The 21,981-nt window shown below is 31.4% G+C and overlaps 1 protein-coding gene across 12 annotated transcripts in view; it reads right to left on the bottom strand.

The window, feature by feature from the left end:
* Positions 1-21,981, bottom strand: part of Pcdh15 (protocadherin related 15) — a 1,628,869-nt gene that overhangs the window by 600,521 nt on the left and 1,006,367 nt on the right. For 7 of the 12 annotated variants that reach the window (XM_048807407.1, XM_048807408.1, XM_048807415.1 and 4 more), the window contains 2 exons: positions 21,252-21,266; positions 20,671-20,736 (listed from right to left, as the gene is read on the bottom strand). In XM_048807407.1, the coding sequence (XP_048663364.1) occupies positions 20,671-20,736; positions 21,252-21,266 (81 nt within the window). The remainder of the gene's footprint in view (positions 1-20,670; positions 20,737-21,251; positions 21,267-21,981) is intronic. The other 5 variants (XM_048807410.1, XM_048807412.1, XM_015498857.2 and 2 more) reach the window with 1 other exon arrangement.

Below are 21,981 nucleotides of genomic sequence, written 5' to 3'. Positions count from 1 at the left end.
ATACTTATATTTTCCAATGTCTCCATGTGCGAATATCCATATACAATTTTACATAAATCAGAGTGTATATTGCATGCTAAATTTGTTTTTTTTCCTGAAATATTTTTCTTCCCTTTTCCTACTCCGACTCTATTCTCTCATGTTTTATTTTCCCCTTATTTTTTCATCTTTGTTTTCATCTTCTTTAATTGGACCACTCCTCCTTCTGGCAAATGATATCAATTTTAGAATATGAATGCTTAAATTCAAATATTTTGTACACTGAATATGTAGCCTAGATCAAGATATCAGTTCCTCACATGTAAAATGCAGATAATAATAGTAGTTTGCACATCCATTGGGTTATCCTATTAAGAGAAAATTTTCATAGATGGAAGGTATTTCATGTAATATCTAGCACATAAAAAGAATTGAAGCAGTGGGAAAATTTTTAAGTGTTCCCTGCTTGTCTTTCCAGACTTCATGTCAATTTTCACCGAATGTAGTGTTCCAGCCTCAATGGCCTTCTCTCCACTCCTTAAACAAGCCAAGGTATACTTACTTTAGGGCATTTTCCCTTGTTTCACATTTTGGTATTTTACTCTCAATTTATGTGTGTACCTTTCCTTCCCAGTTTGTCCATCCAGAATATCAAGCTCTGTATGGTTTGTTGCTACACTGTTTCTACAAGCTAATATTATATATAGAACAGCATTTCTGGTTTACTATGTAGTTGTTAAATGATTGAATAACTTCCTGTGATATTTAACCTCAGAGTACCTAAAAGCCAGGTATTATTTTATCAGGCTCTATAAATAATGTAATTGAAGCTAAATGCTTTCTTGAAAGATGTAATAAGCTGTTGAATTAGGGTTGGGTTCGGTTTTCTTTCTGTATGTTGTTTTTTTCCCATGATTTCTAAATGTTATTTGTTTTTTTAATATAAAGAGTTTTTTCAATGAGACTATAAATCTCCTCAAATAATGCACTTTACTGTCATTAGTTTATATAACTATGCTAAACATACCCTAAGTACCCTGTAAGTAGTCCTTGTTGCAAACAGTTCTCTCTCTGTTGCAGATTTAAGCTTTTGCCTCCTATAATATATGTAGAATGACTTTTCTAGCTTATTATAAAAATTCTTACTTAGGTAGATGTTGGTTATTAAAGTTAATTTGGAACAGGCGTGCAAAGATGTCTATAACACTCTTGGGAGACATTGATGGCATTTGAACCTCAGTTCGCATAGCAGATCAAACGTGAATCTCAGGCAAGGAATGTAAGACAAACACAACAGGAAGAGATCATGGTTAGTACTACAGCAATTCTAGAGCACGAAACAGTTGTCGCTTTTGAATTAAGAGAAACTAGGGCAGCTGCTGTCTTGCTCCATGAAGACCAAGTAAGCTGAAGTGTGATATTTTAGCCAGAAATAGACAAGAATGGAAACAGAGTAGAGAGAATATTAAAGACAAAAGCAAACAAAACCCCCCATAAAGTTGTTCTTACAATCGGATTGACACTGATAGCTGTGTTGAAATGAATTAAACCAAACCTTCCCTGCAACTTTTCTTCTGAGGCCCCAAGGAATATGGTTAGTTATTCAGAGCATGCAACATTTAAATCATCAGACTGGTAGAGCCGTGATTTGTGTAATATTTGACATTTAAAGTGAACTCTGTATTTTTAAAGCTAAAAATATAGAGTTAACTTTAAGAGTACCGTGTAGGATGTGAGACAATAAGAGTTTCTTTGCACATATCTTTCAATACGTAAAGGATTGGCATATCTGGCCCCATCTCTCCATTCTTACCAACTCTTCATCATTTATACTTTCAATCAAAACAGCATCCTGATAACTTGTCTGACTCTAGAAGTCATTCTACAGTCTGTAAAATTATTCTCTTAAGTAAGAAATGACAAAGGTGATCCACTGTAATCTCAGTACATGCTTCCAATGAAATGGAGTTAGGTCCTTGTTCCCATCAAATTTCTTATCTAGTTCACAAATTCGTAGTTGTCTTCTAACCTTAACATGCATGTTTTAGTCAGCTTTTTTTTTTTTTTTTTTTTTTTGCTGCTGTGACCAAAGGTCCTGGCAAGAACAATTAGAGAAAGAAAATTGTATTTGGTGCTCAGGGTTTCAGAGGTACCAGTCCATAAATAATCATTTCCATTCCTTGGGGCTGAAGATGCGGCAGGACATCATGGTAGAAAAGTGTGATGGAAAGCAGCCAGAGTCATGGCACCCAGGAAGAAGAGAGATTCTATTTGCCAGATACAAAACGTGTATACCAAAGACATGCCCCCAGTGACTACCTCTAGTCACACCCTATCTGCCTTCATTTATCACCCGGTTAACTCCTATCAGGAGATGACTGATTACATTGACTCTCACAACACAATTATTTCAATGTTAAACCTTGTATTGTCTGACATGTGAGTTTTGGAGGAACACTTAATATGGAAACCATAACAATGCATATGATCACTTAGTGAATTGTTAAAATGTACATATTTGGATTTTAAATATTAAGATTCCAATTCCATAGTTCTAGGATAGGACTAGGCAATTTAATTTTTAACACATGCCCCAGGATGTGTTATAAATTACTAAATAGCTATGCAGAAATACTCAGTTCCTCCAAACAACATTCTATATCATGACTATTTACCTGAAACATTTTTTTCTTTCCACTCAATCTTTTTTGTATGGGAAAGTTGCTCTAAATTCTTTAAAACCCTGCTCAGATATGGCTCAGGTGCCAATTCCTTCTCCAAGCCCTCTTTATTCTCCCTTTTCTCTACCAAATTGTTATTCAATTTCTTCTCTGTATTGATTAGGTGACTTGTATATACCTAATACTTATTTCATGTTATATATTTATTGTTGTATTCACAAACCATAAGAACTTAAGATAGACTGATTTATAGGGGCTGCTATGGAGTTCAGTGATACAAGTGTGTGCCAAGTATGCATGAGGGCCTGAATTCTGTCACTAGAACCACAAGAAAAAAGAATACTGACTGATTCATAATTTATAGTAAATTATTAACTTATACTATGGACTATTTCAAATTAGAAAGTTGACTTGGGAGTTAAAAAAATTCAGGCTATATGGTGAGTTATGGGATTATAGAAATAAACATGCCTTTAAAATAAAATAAAATCTAATTTTGTCCCTTGGTTTTTGTAAATCTCCATACTTCCTTTTTGTCATTTGCTTAAAACAATAAGATTATGAATGACAGCCAGTAGCTTCAGATTGAGATTTTTAGCCACATTCTAACATATGCCCTTTATCAAGGGAACTATACCTTTACTCCAAAGTTCCTTTCAGTTTTTCTAATGCATGTCAGTTTATAGCCAGGTTACTATATATGCCTAAGAACATATTCAGGAATATAATGAAAGGGAAGAAGAGGTATTACATCACTTGTTTCTAAATACAAAACCTCATTTGCCTGTGAGTGATATGCAAATCTTGACATACTATCTAGACAGATTTTCATCATTTGCAAATATATTTCCCTTCTAAGTTCTGTTTGATTTGGTTGTGGAAATGTAATTCAAATAATTTTCACCAATTTCTATGCATAATAAAAAGGGAACATATTCTGTGTGTTTAAATTATTATTTTAAGGTGTTACAAATTAAACCATAAAACTTGATCTGACACAGCTATAAAAAAATAGAATTCCCAGATCTTCCAGTGATGTAAGAGTTGTCCTCCATGTATAGCAGTGGTATTATTATTTAACATGATCATTATTTTGTGATAGTTACAATTATTTATAAGAACATTTGGATTGTCACTTGGCAGGATTTTTCTGACACTCTTAACACATATTGTACACTGTCAGACATTTTACACCTTACAATGTCTATCACACTATTTAGTATGTCAAATGTAGAACTCATGGCTAAAATAAGCCCTTTTAAATAACCAATAACTTATCATTCATTAAATCTGAGACATTTGCATTGAAGAATTATATGCAAGCAACTCAGAAAGTTGAAAAAATACTTCAATATATTGATTATTCCCTGAATCCAAATAAAGAGTTTTAGAAATATACAGACCAGACTAAATATCATTTGTTTAATGAATTTCTATAAAGTCATCATATTGTTGGGTAATTGAAACAAACTCCACCTTATACATTGTGTTAACTGAAGATCAAGGGAGAAAATATGATAAAATTCAATATCTCAACTTGACCATTTTTGAAAGGAGTTGTTCTTTGAAATGTTAAATAAATATTAAAACATTTCCAGGTTTCATGAAAATTTATGTGCTTGGGTGATTTTTTAAAAATTGAGCAATGTATCATAAAATATAAAAAATGCTTGACCTTACAACTAGCAAGTATTCTTTAACACAGAGTTTTAATACAGTAATAAATGACTATTGCTCTGCCCTAAAGATTAAAATTTGAATGTCATTACCTTTGGATCTACTAGATTAACAAAGTAGAAACACTCCTACAACACTTTTTTCAATTGACTAACAGCAAGTTGACAGTGAATTACCTACAAAAGCTGTACTAGAAAAGCAATTTTTGTATGTGAGCAAAGTGAATATAAGGTATACAGCCAATTAGTACTTATCAGTGTTCTGTAGCATTACTTTCAAAGAGTAAAAGACAAAAGATGAAATAAAGAAGAATATAGAAGTTTCTGTTTCATTCTAATACTTGTCTATAAATGCCTGGACACCGGCAAAGAAATGACTACGTGGTCCTAAATTTAGTAGGCAGAATTTTTAAAGTTAAAACATGTTTTTTTATTATCTGACCTAAAAACAAGTAAAGCGAAATCATGGTTATTTTGGAATACACATAGGCTTTTTCTTAACAAGGATATAATTCTAATGTATGCCTTTAGGATTCCTTTAATAATTACATGACTAATAAACTACTGCCTTTCCTTATATACATATAAAAATATTGAGTTGTTTCTTATGAGATAATTTCAGTGTATTATTGGAAGCATTTGTTTTGCATATCACATGTATACTTTAATGATCTTATGTTTCAAATTTCAGTGTGCTTTTGAGGTAAGTCTCCTTGACTTCTCACTTAACAGGTTTGCATTTTAATAAGACCAAAAAACCACTTTTTTTTCTGTATAGAGCAATATATATATATATATATATATATATATATATATATATATATATACATATATACACACACACACACACACACATACACACTCATGTAGGATATATCTGCATATCATATGCATGTAGTTTAATACCTCTATTTTTTCTTAATACAACTTTATATAAAATCACTGCTTCATCAAAAGATACTTTGAAAGCTATGGTTCCTTCAGCTAGTCAAAATATGATATGGCACATGGAATAGAAAATGAAAATCTTGCTATTATCTATTTTGTTCTTTTGGTTTCACAAAGTATATTACAAATTTATATGCATTTTACTCATATGAACCCTTTAATCAACATCTTAAAGTAGGTATATTATTGTTCCTATTTTACAGATGAGGACACAGAGGTACCAAGAAGTTAAATAGAAGAGCCAAGATTTAAAATGTAGCAATATGCTTCTAGAGTCTGTTTTTTTTAAGCACTAGGTTAATTATCTTACAGTACTAGTTTGGTAATAAATTGTCATTTTGACCTTCAAAAGTCACTTCCTCTCTCTGAATCTCATGTTCTTTATATGACAACTAAGGAGTATTGTAACTTTTAGGACACTGATAATAAAAACATTGTCTAAATGAACAGTAGTCCTAGTAGTAAGAAAAGTGGTGATAATAATATTTTATAAGTGCCTACTGTGTACCAAGAGCAATTTGAACATTTTTTCCTCTATTTCTCATAACAAATCTCTAACACATTCATCATATTTCCCACTTTATAGCAGGGAAAATTAAAGACCAGATAGGTCAAGTATTTTTTCCAAGATCATGAAACTAAGAAGTAAACAAGCTGGGGTTAAACTTCGACTATCTCTGATTCAAAGAAACTTGTTTTTACTCGGTTTGCTCACTTTTCTGTATGATTTTATGTAGTGTAGTTCCTTTATGATTATTAAAACTATGAAAGTGGTTGTGGTGCTCCTTAAGAAATCTCTCAATAAATTTTACAAAATCTAGTTCTGAATGTCTGGAAATTCATTTCAAATGTAATATTTAATTAGGTTTGTTAAATATTCTGGTTTTCTAAGGATCACTCAGGTTTATGTGTATATTCCTGGCATAATTCAATTGGTGGATCTCCGTTTTGCTCAAAAATGTCCCTATGGGGGGCATTTATACCAGCATATTCAACACTGTTATACCTAATAAGTACCTGGAAGATCCCTACAGGTAAATCACAACTTGTATTTTAGAAATTTGCAATCAGTTTTTACCATCCTCTTAAGAAAACTAATCTCATTTTGAGCCAGAGCTTCTATCTTGCTTTTGGATCCTAGTGGAAGGAATATACTAGACCATGTGACATCAAATTCCTATGGAAACCACTTTGCCCATTATGAGCTAGGTATTGTCTCTCTACCAACCATAAAGTTAGGTGTATACATAAGGTCTTTATCAACAAACAGAAGTGATATAAATGAAATTTCATATCACTCAAGCAATTTCTTAGGGTAGAAATAAGTTTCATGAGTTTAGTGACTGATGACATTGAACTCTGTTCCTGCTACATTTCCTTTTCTGTTTCTATTGGCTTCTGTGGCCTCATGTGGAATTCCTTTTGAACAATTGACAGAGGAAGAAAAGAACTTCCTTTTTCTTTTTTTTTTTTTTTTGGAGATAATTTTGCATGGTATTCTTGCACTACCTAGAAGTGGGCAAGTATAGCACAATAGATCCATTATCCCCAGGAGAGTAGTGAAGGTGAAATCCTTGATGTCAACAAAACTTTGAGCAGTATATCTGGTTTGTACTTTTTGCTGAAAGAAGAGATAGCCAAACTACATATCTATCCTGATATGTGGGGCATAGCAAATGGTTTGGCTGAACAGTACTTAAAATGAACAGAAGCATTTGTAATAAGGACCTCCAAAAAAAGATGGTTGTGGTTAATTTTCTCCAATCAGATATGGAATTTGAATATTTGTGCCTCCTACAGATGCTAACCTAATAATACAACCCATCTTGGAGATATTGATCAATCTATTTCCTCAGCCACTATTTTCCAAAATTGTAGGTGATCCCCTGGGGTCTTTTTAATACTCCTTTGTTCTGTGACCGATATTAAAGAAAGCTACCACACTCTAACAGAAGTAGGACTCTTAATGCCCAGCTTCTCCAGAAATGAAGTCTTAGGTCACTCTATCAGGCAAGGTTCTTAATGTCCTTGTTGAAGATTAAAAATGGAATGAGTAGTGGAAGAAAGAAGCTATAAATCAGATATGACCATAAGCCTGGTTGAAGAAATAAGGATAGCAATAATAATGAGGAATTTTTTTCTGGTACGGCTATGAATACATTTGTGAAATATCAGTGTTTCACTTTTTGTATTTTCCTATCATGTGAGATGTGCTAATTCTAGTTAATCTTATACCTCTGCAATTAAATTATGTTACCTTAAGAAGGTGCCTCAGAAAAGTAATATAATAAATGTCGCTAAAACAGGAATAGTGACTTATGATAGTACATAAGTCTATTATGGGAGAGAGAGAGAATGATTTCATTTGTTAGAGAGACAGATATATTAGGAACAATCATGGTTTTGCAGTTGTGTGTTTTTTTTTTTTTTGGAATGTAAAACTTATATAAAATCAACATATTGATGTTTTGAGGGGTAGGCAGGAAAGTGGAAAACTTTTTTTTTCTTTTTGTACTGGGGATTGAACCCAGGCTGAGTACTTTAGCTGAGAACACTCCCCAGGCCATTATATTTTATATTTTTAAAAATTGAGGCAGGGTCCCATTAAGTTACCGTGGTTGGTATGGAAACTGAACTCCTTTGCCTCAACCTCCTGAGTAACTAGAATTTCAGGCTTACATTACCTATGGAACATTTTTAAGAATTACTTTTGCTGTTAAAAATGATATGCAGTTAGTGTACCTAAATGTTTATGTACCATATCTTGATGCAACTTATGCTTCCTCTGGCTGATCTACTAATTTACCTTATCATCATAAGGTAGTTGACAATTTAAAGGTTAAAGGTTGTGACAAATGTGGATTCCAACTTTTATTTGCCTGGATTCCACTTTGTCTTCATAGGTACCAGAATATCCTCATTTTCCTCTGCTTCACACCTGTTGTTTTCCCAAATGCCAGTCTAGATGCAGCTTCTTCATGCTTACCACCAGATGCAGAGGTCTTTCATAGATTTCTTTATCAGATCTCATGGTTTTGTAAAGTGAACTATATGTTCACCTTATATATAAATCATATCAGATGATCATAGAGTATTTTAAAGGAACTTTAAATGCTTTAGATCTTCAACTATCAGCCTCAAACCAAGCATGTATTTAGGCTCAATATCTAAGATGATTGAAATATACTTGCACTATTATATTCTCTGGTGCACAATTATCTATCTGTAATAGAAATATATAATAGAAATCTCTGAATATGTTTACAATGATTATAAAATCATTGTTTAAAAATTATGAGAGTATTTAAATATACATTTTGGGAGAATGCATGTATTGATCAAATCCAGCCTTCCTTTAGCTGCCTTCATTCCTAACAGCCTTTCAACCTCTATTAATCACTATTTTATATTTAGATACAGGTTTTTAACTTCTATATGAGAAAGAAGATGCACTATTTAACTTTCTGTGTCTGCTTTATTTCACTTAATATAATGTCCTCCAGTTCCTATGATATTTTTTGCAAATAATAGATTTAATTATTCTTTATGCTTGAATGGTATTCCACGGTGTATATATTCCCATTTCTTTATCCACCTATCTGTCAATAGCCAACTAGATTGATTCCGTATCTAAGATATTGTGAAGTCATGCCACAATGAATATGACAACTCAGGTTTCACTTTGGTGTGCTGATTTATTTTCCTTTGGATATATACTCAGAAATGGGAGAGCTGAATCATAAAGTAAATCTATTTGTTAGAATTTAGAGGAAGCTTCATAATGTTCTCTTTAATGACTGTACTGATTTACATTTCTACCAATAACACAACATAGTTTCTTTTATCCACATCCTCATCAGCATTTTTTATTTTTAGTTTTTAAAATATTCACATCTAACTGGGGTTATATGGTTTCCCATCATAGTTTTGACTTGCAATTACCTGACATCTATTGAAGTTGAACATTTTTTCATAAATTTGTGGGTCATTTGAATTTTTCTTTGAAGGATTATCTCCTCTGATTATTTGTCTATTTTTAAAATTGGGTTACTTGGTTTTATGTTATTAAATTTTTATGTTTTATATGTATTATGGGTATTTTGTAAGATCAATAGTTAGCAAATATTTTCTCCCATTCCAGAAGTTGTCTCTTTACTCTGTTGAATGTTTCCTTTGCTGGGAAGAAGCACTATGGTATAAAATAAGCTCATTTGTAAATTTTTGGGTTTGCTTTTTGTGCTTCTGGAATCCTGCCCTGGAAAATCATTGCCTATACCAATTTTTGAAGTGTCTTCCTTGAGTAGTGTCACTTTTAGATCTTACATTTCTGTCTTCAATCCATTTTGAGTTGATATTTGTACAGGCTAAGAGATTGAGCTCAAGTTTTAATCTTTTCCATGAGGGTATCTAGTTTTCCCAGCACCTTTTATTGAAGAGGCAGTCTGTTCTCCAATATATATTTTTCGTACATTTGTTATGAATCAGTTTGCTAAGTAATTTTAAACTTTGTTTATCTTTAATGTGGTACATATATTTCTGGCATCGTGCATTTGTCTATGTGCATGTACATATAAGATATTAATTGTAGGTTGTGTGTATACATACTATTCCTGTACATACCAGATATTTCTATTCTACAAAAGTATAACAAATGTTACTTTATTTTATTTTATTGAAGAAAGGATTATCAAAAATCAATTACTGTTTCTGAAGTTTTAAATTTAATTTTAAAAACGAAATGTCAAATTGCAAAAGAGGTTTTTCATTTATGAAATTAAAATTCACTTGTTCAGTGTGTTTCAAACATTTTGCAGTTTCTTAAAGAGTTAGTCAATAAATACTCACTTATTCAGAATAGCTATATTTTTAAATTACTAACATATGGAGAGTACACAGCAAATCACCAACAAAATTATCATCAGTTAACATTTCATCATTTTCTAATTAAAAAACATTATGTTTTACCGAGTTATACTTTTTAAAAATGTCACTTATGGCAAACACATTTAATTGATCCCTTATGGGCTAATAAATCTAAGTGAAGTTTTTTTAGATCATTACTTATTAAAAAATCAAACATAACTTGTTATATAAGCAGACCATATTTTAGACACTTTAATAATTTATAAAATCACTATGTTGATAAGTTTCACCTTAAGAAAATATGTAACACCCCAAAGACAAATAAAATAAAATATTATTTTGTGAATTTAGCTGATTATTTAAATAATTAGATGTTCTATTTTATGAAACACTTTTCAATATGCATAAAGTATGAAAGTATGGATCTGTGTATATTTCACACTTTCAGATGGCAAGAAAATAATTGACTTTTAAAAATTTCTAAATATATAGTCTTTAGATTTAGATAATATTCAATATAATTATATAAACATATATGCACGCACATACATAATAGCATCCCTTTGTGTTTGATATTATCATAATTCTTTCCTACTATTGCAGATAAAAATCTGAACCAAAAAGAAATGTGTCTGAGCATTGCAGATGTGGTCTTGCAAACAAAATCAGCACATTGGAATTAAAAAGGGATACAATATATATTTTTATATTTGCACAGTGAATTTTGATTAAGGGTAGATTATGTTGAAATTCTTAATAACATTACAAACTAGCCTAAATAGTTTAAGTGTCATTTAATTATAAAGATAGCTAGTGAGTGTGGAATTCATGTCAATGTTAATGATTCAGAAAAAAAAAAAAGTTTTTAAAAGCTCTCTATGTACCAGGAATATTCTGGGATTATAGCAATAAGTGGAAGCAGATTCAGATTTTGTTCTAATAGAAACTGTAATCTAATAAATATAAGTTCCCAATATTCTCCATTTAAGGTTAAAGGCAAGTACAGCTACTTGTTTGTCGAAAAATGTCAGGCTACTGTGTGCCTTCAATTCTGGCTTTCCTGGAGCGCATGGCTTTACATTCATATGCTAACTAAATTCTTTATGTTTTCAATATATAAAAAAAGTTTTTCTCCTTGTTTGTAAACCATTGTTAAAATAAGTACAATTATATGCTTTATTCATATAAGATTCACAAAGTACCCTTCTTTCTTATATACATTATCTGGGCCCTCTCTAAAATCTGTGTCACCAAATGAAGAAAGCACATCCTCCTCTATCCTTTGTTTTAACTAATAGTTATTCATTTTAAAAATTAAAATTTAAGTCAAGACAGACATATCATGAAGTAGAATGCTAAATCCACATTACTATGTAAAATATAACATAATATCTCATCACTGTTAATTTAAACAGCATGCTTTCATGAAACTAAACTCAAAGGATGATCTCTGAAGTCTGTTAAGTCGCAAGAATGCTTGCACAGTTTCCATCAGTGTTTCATCTGCCAACTATAACAGAAATTTCTACACATAACAGTTATTTCTAATCAGAGAAACATGTAAGATTAACAGGTTAATTAGTCTTGTGTGAAAGATGATAATTATTTCTTATTTAATTTCAAATTTCTGGCCATTTAGTCTCCTCAAAATCAATCATGAATTTTAGTTGATTTTGAATGAAAAAAGAAAGAAAGTGAGAAATAACTGTGGTTATTAAAGTTTGAATAAAAAATGAAGGAGAATTATATTTGTAAGCTTAGTGGGCATATTGAAACAAGCTGAAATAAAAAATAAAATTGTTGCTTTTCTCCTGGGATGCATAATAGATTCAAAAAACAAACTCTATCAACTGACAAGAAACTATTCTCTGTGGAACATCATTTTAAAGAGATCAAAATTTAAATTTTAAAAAGGAACGTTTAAATAACAAAGAAAATATTAAGTTTCATATTTGTTACACATTACATGGCGGAAATTCCAATAAAGGTATTAATTGATCATCAGTAGTACAAAATTAGAGAAAAAATTGCTTTTAACAATGTTCTATGAAGCCTATGCACTACAAAGAAAATTTAAACTTAATGTATCTAAGATTCAGGATAGATTTAAAGAATCTATTTAATTTTTTCATTTGTAACCTTTAGTCTGACTTTTGTCAATAAGGGTCCTGATATATCTAAAGAAATACTTTCAAGGGTAGTAAATGAACCCAGTAGCAATTATTGATAGGGTACTGTTTCTTAACTAATAATCCCCTCACCTCGCATGTCCTAAAATATTAAAATAAAACTAAGTTCATTAATCAACATTTTCCCCAAAACATGCTTCTATAAAAATGTTCATTTTATCAAGAAGAGTGAATGTGTCTAAGGATTCTTCTGAAGTGTGACATTATTAGTATTGAATCTTCCCTCTTTACTAATGATACTTCAAGAACAATATAACAACAAAAAGTGATTAATTTTGATGGCACCACACCATTTAATTTTCAGCCACTCAGTATTAATTTATGATTGAAAATGATCATGTTCCCATTGACCTTTGAGATGACTGAAGTAATCCTCCATTATGTATTAAATGAGGCAATGGTACCACCAAGCCAAATAAAATGACTTAATATATTTTATGACTTTTGTTTTTAGTGGATCGTATTTTTTTCCAAAGGGAAAAAAAATGGTATGAGATTATTTACAAACATACATACGCCCATGGTTTTGTATCTGATTTTTGAATTACACAAAGACACAGAACAACAAATGGAAACAAGAATTATCCCTTGTAAACTATAGGTTGCTAGATAAATTCAACATCATCTGATTTGTTGGCAAATCCATAAATGTGTTCAAAGCATTTGTGGCTGATCTACTTCTATCAATGTTCATCTCCACTTCTTGACATATTGGTTAATACTCATCTTTTCCAGCTGACTTTTTACTACTTCTTAACTTCACCAGTCTTATTCATCCTTGGAGCCTTTGAATTTGTTATTCCCGTCTATAATACGAATTTCATAGTTAAATATGTGCCTCATATCTTCAGTCTTTGTACAGGGATTTACTTAAATCTGATCTTTTCAATGAAACAATTTAACTAAAATAGCACCCACTGCCTCCCTACCTGTCCAATGCTCCCTGTTGTCTCCTGCTCTGCTTTACATTTTCTCTGTGGTTACTGATCTCAGTCTGTATGTGGGAGGTGATTTTGCCTGTTTTCTTCCCTGAAGCATCTCCAATAAAGCCTCACAGAACTGAGAGTTAGGAAATACCAGTAACTGTATCTTGAGGAAATGGCTAAATAAATGAATGTTTCAACAAATGAGTGAGCAATTGAAATAAAAACAATAGTTATTCTCTTGACATTTGGTAGAAGTTGTTCTATTATAATAGGGAAGAGAAAATTGCAAGCAAGTGGTCTGCTTCACTTACTTTCTATTGCAGTCACTTTCCTGTAAAGTTGAAGACAGAGAAACTTGGGGTGGGTAATTTTAACAATATCTTTTGAATGGTAGCTATTCCTTTCTTATCCAAAACCATCTCCAGAAGTAACCTTTTCAACTGCACACTAATTTGAGAGTTCAAATCACTGTTCCAGTATATTTGTGAATTTTCCAAAGAAAATAATAAAAAGAAAAATGCCAAGAAGAGCAGCAAAAAGATTTTGAATGCTCTTGTGGTAGAAAGAGACATTTCCAAAATGTCTTGAGTTAAATAAGGAAAGTTTAGTGCTAAGCAGCCCAGCACTCAAGACTGAGGAAAAAAAAAAAAAGTAATAGCAAAATGCAGGATATGAAAAATAAAACCAAAGACTGATTCTAAAACAGTAAACAATAACTAAAAAACCTTGCTTCTGGTCACGAATAACATGTAATTTTGGTGGATTAAAATATACCATAAAAATGAAGTAACATATTAATATATTTCTACATTCTATTTAATAACCCCATTCGCAGAGAGTACTGCCATGTTACAGTCTACAATTCAAAAAATTTTCCTTAAATATAATTAAGAGATTCATTTTTATTTCTTCTAAGAAATAATTATGCACTAAATGCTTAAACTGCACCATCTAATAGGAATCTAAAATAAATGCTAGCTTTAATACATAATCTAAAGTTTTATGAAGTAGTTATAGATGAAATGATATGATGTACTTTTATATTCCTTATTCCAAATAGTATACTTAAATTTAATTGAATTACCTTAGCAGTTCCACTTAGGAATATTTGGCACTTAAACATCTGTTTTGAAAATTGAAAGTGTTTAAAAAAATAGAAGGTGTTTTAAATCAACAAAGTGTTTCAAATCATTTTGGAATTTCTGTTTTCTTCCTATGATTGCGAGAACCTTTACACTGTTGATCACTGCACTCGAAAGGTGAGGGTCATGACCAATTTCAGAGTTTCTGTTTCCTAACAAAGAACAAAGCTCGCAGACCAATTGCCTGAGCAACACCCATCAGTAATCTTGTAGCCGATATTTGATTGTGAGGAACAAAAGTAGTAATAGAACTGTATATGGCTAAGGAAAATTTTGAAAAGATAAGTCTTACAGGGCAGGGAAAGGTGCAATGTAAAGCTTCCAGAGAGTGTACTTGAAGAAGACCAGATGGACACACAACGCTTACAATGTTTGTGTTCAGAGAAACCCCCCAGGAGCATTCTAAAGCCTGAAGTTGACTTTCAGTGCTTTCTGCACCACCAAGTTCCTTGGTGATTTCCATCAGAGATTCACTCCTTACCCGACCTCCAAAAATCACATAATCTAAATATAAACATTGAGCTGGATGTGCAAAAGCTGAAAGGGTTTTCTCCTCACTCCCTTCTCATAAAAATGCAACCCTGTGGATGCGCCTTTCTCCCTCTACAATAATCTCTGCCTTTTATTTGTACTGTTATAATTCACTTCTTCCATCTCTGTTGCCTGGATTATTTCCCCAAAACTGGTGACTGTGGGCTACCTGAGGCACACAGATATGTTTTCTTTATCTTTAAAAGAAAAGAAAAGAAAAATTTACATTAGAATGACATATTTTTAATATGAATAATTTACTATTGTAGTGGGAAAAAAAAAAAACCTTAGAGAATTTGCCTTCCTACCAGGTTAAAAGTGGATAGAAACTTCCTTCCTTATACAACAAAGTCCATTGTTTTTGCTTGCTATGACCCACGTTTCAGCTACTTATGTAAATAAAATCAATAATAGCTTTAGTCATTTGCCTTAAGGACCTGCTATTTAAAATCTGCATTTATAGAAAAATTACCCATTATGATAGCATCATTTGGGATAAAGTTTATGTTTGTGTGACATGATTTAATTTTATATAATCAAGCTTATTCCTTTTAAACATAGATTAAAATAAGTGTTTGAAATGAAAAGGAAAAAAATAAAATTAGAATATTTTTCCTTAAATGTGATGTTTATTTCCTGAAAAACAGAGAATTCCTTGCCACATATTTCATCATATTTAATAACATTAGCATCCTGAAGTTTAAACAGTAATTGAGGTGTCACTAACTTCTACAGTTAGTTTTCTGGTTAGTTTTCCCTAGTTTGCTGGTCTTTCTGACTTCAGTCTGCTTCGCATATTCTGTTCCTTGTTTTATTGTCCTTCCTTTAGCTCCAGCTATCCCACCCCATACTTAGTGCTATTTAGTTAATGAGCAAGAAAAGGCATATGACATGATGAAAGTTCTATAAAATTGTACATAATTTGAGGAGATAAATATCAACCTATTTTCTTAATTCTTATAAACTTTTCTGTTTATTTCTTTTTGCTACACATTCAGAAGGTTTGTAGCTGCTGACATTTTAGGAAATGATCCATTGGCACAAATAAAAAAAGCAGAATGCATTATTGCAGATGTAGCTTCACCAAAAATGACCAGAGTCAAATTGTTTTCTATTAAAACAGTTATAAGAAGATTAAAATACCCAAGAAAATGGACATGAACACTTCTTCATGATTTATGAAAAACCCTTATTTCTTCATCACTGTGTACAGCTTTTACTGTCAATAACTCAGAATGACTTAATGAGTTGGAAAGGGAAATGCAGTAATGATAATAAATGAGTTTGAAATCATAACCTTGGTGCTATGCAACCTCTACAAGCAATTTAGCCAGAGGATAACTAATGTTTTATAAAAATATTTAATTTTTCTGTAGTTAAAATTAAATTAATATACTAAAAATTATATAACAAAAGGAAATATTTTTCCTATTTATCCAGAAAAATAGAACTACCATATTTTGCTAAAGGTCTTTGGCTTGATGTCAACATTTACAATTCCATGTAACCCCGTAAATATATTAGACTTGTTTTAATATGTTATAAGATGATGCAGTCATTGCTAATTAGCTGAAATCTTTATAGAACTACTTTTCTCATGAAAATCATTCAGTTTCATTAGTCAATAGTTTGTTATACAAAATTATAATTTCTTCTATTCATTTAAACTTGCCTTCTACTTTTGCTGCATTCTGGAGGTAATGATCTTTTGCTCAAAGATAATTCTGGGATTTGATAATGAATACTATCAAATAAAGAGACAAACTCTGTTTACCTTCACTATAATGCAATCATGCAAAACAACAGTGAGACAAAAATACATACAAGAGAAACTGCTTAAAAACAGAACTATCCCTTACAAGGACATTTGCATTACAACCCTCTTTTTCTCAGCAAAAAGTTTATGCATCTTTAAAAGCTTGATTTCTATAATCAGTATACAATTCTTATTTAAATGTGGAAATTATATAGCAAAACTGACATTATGTACCTTTTTGAAATAACCAAAGTAACTATCGCAGAACTAAGGGAGAAACAGAGAAGGGATGATAATGAAAGTCAGAAATGTCTCATACAAGTATCTTCGTTGTCACACATTGAAAGAAAGAAGAACAAAGGCCAGGTCCAGGTAAGGATTTTAATATTTAATAATATCTTTCCAAAACCTACTGAAGCATCTTTTAATCCCCTATGAATTCCTAGACTTACAACATCTTGGTAAAATTGTGCTTTCCCCAACACTGTCGCCCAGGCTGCCTGCTCTCTGAATCTTGGTTCCTCAGTTCCTTTTTCTTCTTAATATCATGCTGTTTCTCATTGAGGTTTTAGTTGTGTCATATCCCTGACTTTTGAGCTGTGAATAAAGAATCCATACTTCTTTCACTATGCTTTTCTTCCAAAAATTTCTGGTAGTTTTAATCTTTCTGGAGAACTTAGGAGAAGAATAAAGATAAAACCATCAAAAATGGCTTATAAATACCTAGTGCCAAAAACTATTTTTCCTATATACACCTTATTAAATATCTGGGAACTTTTACAAAGACTTGTTTTTTTATTCTGTTCATAAGTCCAAAGCCTCTTGTACGAGATGCATGTGAAATTTCCACTGCATCTTTGGATGTGCACATGGCAAGGTTTGTCTAACTTCTTGTTAATCTAATGGTTTTAAAATTGACAATCACAAAATAGAGAAAAATATCAACAAAACATTTTAAAAATTTTATCTTGTATTCTAGGCCTACTGATTTTGACAATGGAAGGAAAAGATCCTATAGGGCAACACCTAAATTTTCCCTAACACCATAATTGTTTCAAATAGATGAACAACCTTCATGCCCAGGTCCCTTCTCTTCTAACCACATACTTAGGCAAGAGAAACTTCAGGAACAGAGTGACTGGATACATTTAGTGTTCCTTAATAGGACTTCCTCCATCTTTCTGAGGCAAGTGTGTTTTTGACTCTGTAACTCAATCATACTCCAACTGTGTAATATGTGTCCTAACTAATCATAACTTCATTAGTCAGCTGTGACACCCTTTCCTTTGGAGATGTTGCTTCAAAATTACAGAGACACCTCAGTATCATCTTTTATTTTCCAAATGTACATAAAATGACACAGGCTGTTTAGCATCAGACAGCAATAAAGTTAGCCAATGACAAGTTGATTCACAATGAATTCACCAGTTTTGCTTAATATAGCATTTGCTATACCATTTTTTTTTTTTTTTTTTTTTGGTACCAGGGATTGAACTCAGGAGTACTCGATCACTGAGCCACAACCCCAGCCCTATTTTGTATTTTATGTAGAGACATGGTCTCACAGAGTTGCTTAGTACCCTCCCAGTTCCTAGAGTTGGCTTTGAACTCACAATTGTCCTGTCTCAGCCTCCAGAGCTGCTGAGGAATTATAGGTGTATGCCACTGCGCCTAGCTGACTTTCTTTTAAGAAGCCCCAAACCCTTAAAAATGAGAGTTCATCTTACTGGCAAAATAGGATAACAAGTATTTTATTCTTACCAATTAAAAGATGCAGGAAAGGAGAAATTAAGAAAGTTTAAGAGCATGGTTTTAAATAATCTTATTATTGGGAAGTTTTTTGGATTGCCTAAAGAAAAAAGAATATGAAAACTTTTCCATGAATTGTTTCCCTTGGACTTTTAAGACAAGAATGATTACACACTACATTGAATTTTCTGGCAGGAGTTTGACCATATTTTTAAAAACTTAATGTAAAAGAATAAAGCAAAACATTTATTCTGTAGGTCGATATTTATATTACTTGTGATAGCACTCCAACAACTTTGGCAGCATTCTGAGTAGTTGGCAGTTTCTACAAAATATGCCAAGTAAGGAGCACAACATTACTACGCTGTATCATGTCACATTTTTCCAAAACACAAATATTGAACTTTCGCCACATGTTCTTGTACAGAACTGCTATGGCAACATCTTTGTAGCACTCCCAAGGTCCTTTGAAAAGTAGTAATATAATCAGTGCAAAAGAAGGTAAAACGGCATCATTACTGTGGCTATAATTACCTGGTTGGCAAAATTCTGTACAGAATCACATATTAAAACAAAATTTATTTAGTAAAACAAATGTCTTATTTCAGCTCAGCTTTTATGTTTGCGGGAATTATCTATTAAAAATGTACATAGATCATTTATCATATTTATAGACTTTTTATTCTTTGGTTGCAAATTTAAACTTTCATTGTAGAACATTTAGAAAATATAGGCTATTTTGGAATAAAAATAGGTAATCATAAAAAAATTTAATTCAACATGTGAGAAAGAATATTTTCCAATTATAGTATTTTCTTGTATTTTGGGCAAATTATTTTAGGATTCATTTCCAACTTACTTAAATGAGTTATGATAACTATAAGTTCATATGCTTTCATTATCAATATGGATTTTTAAAAATAGTCAGAATATTGTCTTTGTGTGATTTTTTAATATAAGAAAAATTTAGGGTAGATACATAAATTCACTTAAATGGAAGATAGCAATAGTGAAGACATTTTGAATGATTACAAAGAATGTTCAAAAACATAAATTTGTGACAATTCTTCAAATGAGTAATATAAATCTGTGATGAAGTGAACTATTGTAGGTATTATATATATATATATATAATAAATTTATTATATATATAATAAATTTATTTATTATATAAATATAATAAATTTTTTCTAAGTGTGTAAAGGCTGTTACAGGAAAATCTCACTTTCTAATAAACCACTTTAATTTCCTTTTAAAAATATTAATCTGGAAGAACACTTTTTAAAGTAGAGAAGAAGTATAAATCAAAAAACCCAATGGAAGGTGCACCACAGAATCAGCAGACAAAATGAGCCTCAGACCTCATTCACACAGAGAATAGTTTGAAATAGCAGAGCCCCACAGGTATCCATTTTCCTTCTACCTAATAAAGGAGAGAACTTTATTCATACATTAAAGTTCAAAGATGCAATGAGAATGCTACAAAAAAATCTTGAATATTTATTTTTATTTTGATAAGAAAAATTATCCTTGAAGTTTTAGATATGTTCTATCTTAGTTGTTAATCACTGTAAACTACAGATGAAAATTCGGACATTCTCAGGTTTCAACTTCTGTCATGTTCACTTCTTCAAGCAAGTTTAAGTCACCCCTTCACTGATTATATCCCTATATCTAATTAGGTTTGAATCTTAGTCTTCACCAAATTTCAGACAATTGAAGTTTGCAGTATAAGGCTTACCTGTGGATCACTTTTAAGGAATATATTGTGTTTCAGTTAGAGAAGTATATGCATGATTGTCAACTCTACATATTGACAAAGAAATATCTCAGCCCATAGGTATGTGCATTCTTGTGCTGACTCAGAATCACCTCCTCTCAAGGAGAACTAAACACTTGAGTTCACTGAAAGAAGCCCTACTGATGTGATTCTGCTATCTGTGTATGGGGTGAGGGTGGGAGTTCATAACCCACTTGAATCAAAGTGTGGAATATGATATGTCAAGAAATTTGTAATGTTTTGAACAACCCACAATAAAAAAAATTTAAAAAAAAAAAAAAAAAAAAGCACTTCCAGCAATGGCATAATTTAAATGCATACTACAGACAAATTAGAAGGGAATTATTTATTAATTTGGATTTGGATTTAACATCTCATCTGATGTAAAATCAGGAGTTGAATTTTGATAAACCCTTCTTAGATAAGACAATGATAAAACAACTCACTCACCATTCCGACTCTCTTCATCAATAGCAACTATGGTGGCTGGTGGTCCTCCCCTAGCTAGTTTGCAATCTAAAGAGAGAGAATGATCAAAGGTAAGAATAACAATTCTGGGAGGACTCACTCCAAGATCAAATACATTGAGATATACATTGATATTTCCAAAGACAAATCATACAACACAATTAACATGTATCATTATTTAAAATATTTTATTATTTAAAAAATATTTCCTAAGAACCACAGATTCCTTACCACATCATGACATAGTCACTTTGTACACCAAAAAAACTATTCAAATCTTACTGATAAAACACCAGCAGAGATCACTGGAGAGAAGAAGTCCTTCAGGACAGAGATAATGAGATGATAATTTAACCCAAAGAAATAACATAAAGGAATGATTAACAAGGATAAATGGTAATTAAAGCTTCACAACAGAAACAAACATAATTGGACTTTAATTGTGATAAAGGGTCTAATTAAAGAGAGTGAATAGAATTTTAATAATGTTCTAAAAAGAATAAAACAAAGACAGACAAGCAATGCTCATGAGGTTGTTTGGGGTTTTATTTTTGTCATCTTACCCTCATATTGCCAGTCTGCAGTCAAAAGTATAGAGTCATCAATGGAAGCAGATCAGAAAAATGGAAGAAAGAAAGGAAGAAAGAATATATGTATATATATTAGGAAGAGATTCACGATATAAAAACCACTATATAATAACAGATACATTGCCTAATGATTCATGGAAATGGAAGATATAAAATCTATCAGATGTTATAATTCTGATAATAATAACACATTAACTTGATAATATACATAATTAGCATTGTAGAAACTATTATAGACTTTAAAATATCATAAAACATTGTAATTTTTTACAAAAAATACAAATTACTTGTGCACAGTCTATTACCTGCAATGTTGAAAAAACTTTCTGTGTATTGCATATCAATCAGTAGTGGTAACTAATTCATAATTTCAAACACTGCTAATACCTTGCTGGGTATCACATGGTATGAACATAAAAACAGTAGCATGTGCTATAATATAGATGGCAGTTACAATGTGAAAGGTTTGCCTGAAAGATGTCAAATGTACATATCTGATACAAAAAAACATTCTTTTAGGAGATACAAAGACAGGGTGATAGAGTGGTGTCATATATATTTGACATACTGACATATGTATGTGTAAGTATTTGACATATTCCTGTACAAATATCAGATTAACTTTGCATAAAGACATCCAATTTTATGTTATTTGAAAGATGATTTCAAGATTTATTTACTAATTTTTTTTCCATTTTTATGA

This window comes from Marmota marmota, unplaced genomic scaffold (assembly GCF_001458135.2).
Source record: "Marmota marmota marmota unplaced genomic scaffold, marMar, whole genome shotgun sequence".
In the NCBI taxonomy this organism is placed as follows: domain Eukaryota; kingdom Metazoa; phylum Chordata; class Mammalia; order Rodentia; family Sciuridae; genus Marmota; species Marmota marmota.
This window is presented reverse-complemented; position numbering and strand designations above follow the sequence as displayed.